At 35.7% G+C, this 6,369-nt stretch overlaps 1 protein-coding gene and 1 long non-coding RNA gene across 2 annotated transcripts; both read left to right on the top strand.

Annotated features, from left to right (window-relative positions):
- Positions 1-237: 237 nt before the first annotated feature.
- On the top strand, positions 238-1,139 carry LOC121791724. Its single transcript, XR_006048709.1, has 2 exons — positions 238-337; positions 789-1,139. It is a non-coding gene; the product is annotated as an uncharacterized LOC121791724 (long non-coding RNA).
- Positions 1,140-3,824: 2,685 nt separating this feature from the next.
- LOC121791723 (adenylate isopentenyltransferase 3, chloroplastic-like) lies at positions 3,825-5,298 on the top strand. The gene has a single exon (XM_042189582.1). It carries the CDS (start codon positions 4,161-4,163, stop codon positions 5,106-5,108), a length of 948 nt encoding a protein of 315 aa, XP_042045516.1. The 5' UTR covers positions 3,825-4,160; the 3' UTR covers positions 5,109-5,298.
- Positions 5,299-6,369: the final 1,071 nt, after the last annotated feature.

The raw sequence follows: 6,369 nt of genomic DNA, 5'->3' as shown, positions 1-6,369 counted from the left end.
CAATATTACAAAAGGCTTCTCTTTTACATAGGGCTTGGTCCTACTGTTGCCCGTTGCTCAACACTAGAGACCAGAGGGAATAAAAGCGCTGCCCTTCTGGCACTGCAAATATCATCATCCAAGGAACAAATACCTAAAATGATGAAGGCAGGGAGATACTTCTTCTTTCCATGATTAAATCTAGTCAAGGATTACCTTTAATTGACTTAAACTTTTTTGGTCTGTTTGACGAAATCAGGGTAGTTGTGACTTATCACTCATGGCATCTTCCGATGCCAGCAAGAGCAACAAGAGCCATATAGCATCAGACATCATTGTTGCTCAGCAAACAATAAAGGTAAAGTAACCATGTTGTGGTCCTTAGCACAAAGCTAGATTGCTGGTTATGTTTATCCAGGAATCAGTTTGTGCAATTTGCTTTGCAACCTCAACAGGACCACCATGAGATGAATAATGATTATATCAAATGTTTATGCTGTGCTATGAACTCTCTATGCATACTTTAGTGGTGTTAGATGAGGTTGCCAAGAAATTATTGCATTTTTAACACTATGATAGGAGAAAAGTTTAATCAGGAAAATCTAATCATACCATAAAGAAGTGTGACTACTATTTTATTCTAGATTGACTTGCTTATTGGTGACTTGCTGTAGTCTAATGCATTTCTGATTAGCTAAGTTCTGGAGCCTGATGAGATGGTTTAAAGTTTATGGCAGCTTTTACATATCTTTAGAAAGATTTGAGTGATAGTTCTTCCAATCGACATTTTATGTTTGGTTTACATGCAGAAAAAGTTGAATTTCTGATCCAAACTATCTCATAATTGCACGACTCTATGGCATGATATGAAGGTTGTGCACAACTAACTAATGATTGGACACCACCTCTGTAATGCGTGGATTTATGGAGGTACATCATACATCGATTGATTTTAAAAAAAAGTTCAGATTTCATTTCTGTATCCATTTAATCCTATGATCTCTTACTTACCTAGTCTTGATTTAGTAATACAGTATCCGTCCCAATAATGATAACCCCTTTCTTAAACGACAACACAAGATTTTATGCAGTGGTGCTATTTTGTGTTGAGTGGAGAGAATATAGTAGGGATAATAAGTGTTTTTGTTTTCAGAAATGAATCATCTTTGATGGGACAGACCAAAAAAAAGTGGGTCATTTCGTTACGATGGAAGGAACATTATTTATGTGGCAGTGAATAGTGTTGGTCAGAGATTTAAACTAATGAGAACATCAATAGATGTAGGTGTGTTCGGTTTGTTAGACAAGATTGAGAAATAGTATGGGATAAGTCAAAATATGCTTTATGTAGGAGTCAATTAGCCACGGGGTGAGGATGAGATTGATAATCACGAGAAACAATGTAATTTTGGCAATTGAGATACATTATCACGGTCAAAGACTCCAAGTTTTTATGGAAAAGAATAATCGAACAAGAGATAAACATAAACATGACCTCTAGTGATGAACAATAGCGGGAACCGAACATGTCGGTAGTTGACTTTGATTGGGTGGTTTAATCAATTTATAAACGTGGGATCATACTCAGCCTAATTTGATGTGGCATAATGATCAAGTGATAATGGTGAATGACGCAAGCATGCAGAAAAACAGAATTCGAATTCACAGATATGATTGATAGGAAATGTAACACTCCTACTTATGAAAATAGAGAGAGAAGGGCTTGTGGTGAAAGCACGCCTGCTAGATTTTTTTCTTAAATTCTATCCATTTTTATCCATTTTCTATTTCTAGCTGATTATGATGACACAGTTATTAGTTTTAATTATTAGCTAGATCATGATGATACGTCTCTTGATATAATTGATGGTGACACATCTGGATTTTACAATTACTTGTTACTAGTTTATACATATATGCTTTATTATCATGCTTTATAATGTAGAAATTTATTTAGTGGAAGTTATATATTCATTTGAGTTTTAAATGTTGAGAGAATGATTATTTTATGTTTCCTTCTGATAAGAGACACGACATTCTTTAGATCACTAAAGAATAAGTAATTTAGGATTTTTTTAATTTTAGGAATTTTAATTAATACTCCTACTTATCATTTTGATGATTTTTCATGGACTAATATTGTTATTTATTGTGTTATTTAATTTATAAATTGGTTGAAAATCAAAAAATTAAAATTGTTGGAGTAGAGATATTATAAGGAGATGTATGAGAGGTTGTAGGAGTTGTAGCATGATGGGAATGATGATGTGGCAAATGAGAGGTATAATAAGTTGGAGTACGAGATGAGGTATAAATTTAAGTTACTACAGTGAAATCCATTTAATTAGTAAGACGTGTTTCTTCTAAACAAATCAAATATAACATTGAAATATAAAGTTGTTTTTGTAGTTTAGAGATTGAAACTTTGTGGTGGAGTAGAGTGGGATTTTTACCTTGTGACTGTGACTATATTTTTGTTTTTTGTCAATGGGAATAAGTTATCTACAAGCAAGGGGTAATTTAGATATTCGTTGTGGCATTATCAGAATAATCTTTTCATCCTTTTCTCCAATGATAATCTTTTTGTCAACTTTAAGGTTGAGAGCATCCTGGATCCATTTCCTTTATCAGTAATTACTGATCATTACCTTATTTCCCTCCTTTTCTTCTTATCTCCATTAAACTTTCTGTCATAAACAACCAAAATTAGTACTATCAATCACGAATTCAAGATTCCAAATTATAAACTAATTAGTCTACGAATAATTTGGAGTCAAATAACTTCAATTTGGCTCTTCAAATTGAGCATAAGGGGTGTGAAGAACAAATCCACCATCTATCTTCTTATAAAAAGTTAAGAAAATCATTTTATATATTATCTTTTTCAATAATTAAGTTGAAAAGCTCATAAGTGACCTGTCCCAACCAAGAGGATGAAATGCAATAAAAAATTAAAGATAAAAACAAGTTATGAAAGAGACAAAATAAAAGACATAAATTATAAAAAAAAATCATATTATTCTGCTTCCATTAAAATTATTCTCTGAACATTTTTCCCTCAAGATTCAGCACCTCACATTTCTTATGCATATGTTCAAATCTTACAATACAAATATAGCAAAAATTGTGAAATCATTAAAGTCATCATTCTTTAGTGGAATAAAAAAAAGGTTAATACATGTGTGTGTGAATTGGCCAAGCAGTAGAGAAGTAATGTCTGATGCAAAAGATCTTGTATTTGAAACTTCCGTTGCACGGCCTTTAAATTTAAATTTATTTACAAATAAAAAAATGATTAATATCTATTAAATGATGAAGTTCATCAAATTCTGGTTTGTTCATGTCCTTTCAAAATTTAACTGACATTACGAATTTGAAAATTCTTATTCATCCTATTTAACTGAAATTGTTTTATTTTAGTTTTTGTGTTTTTAGTTTCTTAGGCTCAAAACGATGCCATTTAGTTGCTCACGTCGTCAGTTAATATACATTTATGTCAATATCACTAACATCAAATTTTTATATGCGTGCACCAATTTAGCATCAGATTTTTCCCAAAAAATAAAGTTATTTTGAAAAACTAGAGAAATTTTAAATGTTATGATTTGTCATTCAAAATTATAAAGATGTAAGACAAACAAGAATTTGAGTAAACTTCACGATGTCAAAGACAATTAACTCGAATAAACAAAACATTAATTTAGTAATCTACTTTGTTATCACAAATTGATACGAATCATTCTGGTTTTTGATTTATAATATCTTCGATTAAAGATGATATTCAATAGAATAACCAGAGAACGACTGCAAGATGTACGATGTACATGCTTCCTGTCGCGGTCAGAATCTTAAAAAGACAAGAAAAAATTACAGGGGTGGAGAATCATTTATGAAAAAAGTATGAATCAACTTGTAGTTGACTATGATCAATTAGAAAGGGCGCTTAATGCTGCTGGTTTCCTCCTTCCATAAATACTGCCCCATTTTGCCATTCAAAATTTGTGCAGAAAGAGAAACAAACACACCCCAACACATTTTCGAGCCGCCGCATCTCAAGCATAATTTTATTTTCAAACAAAACCGAAATACGATTTTCTTCTTGAGGGCTTCTATTTTTCGAGTGCGGCCAAGGGCTCTTTCGTCATTTCAATATAAGATATTATATTTTTTTGATTTAAAAAATGAAAATATCATTCTCTGCACCCAAACAAATACTGCCATCTCTACACATACCTCAGCTCATCCGCCGCGCTCCGCCGAAGGAGAAGGTGGTGGTGGTGCTCGGCGTCACCGGCGCCGGAAAATCGCGCCTCTCGATCGACCTCGCCACTCGATTCTCCGCGGAGATCATCAATTCCGACAAAATGCAGGTCTACCAAGGGCTTGAAATCACCACCAACAAAATCACCGACGAGGAGCGCCGCGGCGTGCCGCACCACCTCCTCGACCTCGCCGATCCGGAATCCGACTTCACCGCAGCGGATTTCCGCACGATGGCATCGTTCTCGCTGCGGTCTATCCACAGCCGCCGCCAGCTCCCGATCGTCGTCGGAGGATCGAACTCGTTCGTGGAGGCGCTCGTAGATTCCAGCTTCCGATCGCGCTACGATTGCTGCTTCCTGTGGGTGGACGCCGCGATGCCGGTGCTCCACTCGTTCGTCTCCGATCGCGTCGATCGGATGGTGGAGAGAGGGATGATTGAAGAAGTTAGGGCTTTTTACCGGCCAAACGCCGACTATTCGCGTGGGATCCGCCGCGCGATCGGCGTGCCCGAGCTCGATGAGTATTTCCGAATCGAATCGGAGTGCGGCGCCGGGGAGGCTCGCGCTAGGGCTCTCGCGGCTGCTATCGACGAGATCAAGATGAACACGAGCAGGCTCGCGTGCCGGCAGCTGGAGAAGATCCGCCGGCTGAGGAACACCAGAGAGTGGGGGATGCACCGCCTCGACGCGACGGAGGTGTTCAGGAAGCGCGGCGGGGAGGCGGAGGCGGCGTGGGATAGCGTGGTGGCGGAGACGGCTGAATTGATAGTGAGTAGATTCTACTACGATTCCGAGCCGGAGGTTTACGGCGGCGTGGTGGCGATGAGGAGCGGTGCGCGGCCGATGATGGCGGCGACGGCGTCTTAATTGGGCGGCAAATGTTGGTTATGAAATATCTGGTGACAGTTTTGGGAATATTTACAATTTTGTCCCGGCATTATATACTTACCCATATGTGTAATAACGAGAATTACTCAATTACCCCCTGTACTTCTGCCTAACGAAGTTATCAAATACTAATAAAAGTAATTTTTACATTAATAATTCAAAACTGCAATTCGGGTTGTTTAATACTCTCGCAAAATATAATCTACTTTTATTTGGATTGTTTTAAATTTGTATTTATAAAGTAACTCTATTTAATGTTGGTAAAGAATAAAGATAATATGTACCGCAATAAATAAAATGATCAATTATTGTAAAAAAGATCCAGTTTGGTTAAATGCTCAAGTGTCTCATAGCCACCAAAATTAGAAACATATCCTACATGTCTAGATTTAAATTATTGTGAAATTTTCAAGTTAATTTGCGAAATTTTCAAGTTAAATCCAAGTTGTTTTGTGAGCTAGAGTTTTGCAAAGTAAATGAAATGGTCATTCGAAGAACTCCCAATGAAATGGGGTCACGTTGTTGGCCATCTCGAAATGGAATGGAATACAAATGCAATCACATCAACGTGAATTTGAATAAAGAATATTGCAAAAAGTTAATTATAACTTGGATTCTGTTTTCTTACATATCCGTACGGACAGGGACGGTTTCGTAAAGAGACAAATTATATGGGTCATAATTTGGATGCTAAAATGGGTCATAAAATATGCATTTTCTCGTGGTGATCATTAGGTATTTCATGCTCACTATGAGTGCCACAAGCCAACAAACTTATATTTGCTTTCAATTAATATGCAGTGGTGATACGAGTTTTAATACTGTAAAATTAGTAAGTATAGAAAGAAGAGATAATAGCTAGTACAAAATTACTACTACGTATTAGTAATGGTATAAAAAAGAAAATATACATCATTTTTTAAATGAAATAACGTCGTTTTAATCATCATCAAAAGACATCATTTTGTATATAAAAGGGACAACTGAATAAAATTGAAATTTCATGATTAAATATTCAGTTTTCAAACACTATGAAACTGAAATTCGCAATTTAAATGACTGCAATTACTAAATTAAATTTTTTTTAATAATGTTTGTGAAAAAATCTCCAAGATTCATTAGAGAGGAAAACCATACTAAAAATGAAAAGAAAAACGAGTTACTTTAAGTGAGACTGATGGAGCATTACAAGTTTACAAAGAACCACCAATTATTACTACTAAAAATAAAGTAAATGATA

This window comes from Salvia splendens, unplaced genomic scaffold (assembly GCF_004379255.2).
Source record: "Salvia splendens isolate huo1 unplaced genomic scaffold, SspV2 ctg884, whole genome shotgun sequence".
NCBI lineage: Eukaryota > Viridiplantae > Streptophyta > Magnoliopsida > Lamiales > Lamiaceae > Salvia > Salvia splendens.
This window is presented reverse-complemented; position numbering and strand designations above follow the sequence as displayed.

Excerpts from the sequence above, each read along its gene's own strand:
- LOC121791723 (XM_042189582.1), top strand. The coding sequence starts at position 4,161 with ATGAAAATATCATTCTCTGCACCCAAACAAATACTGCCATCTCTACAC.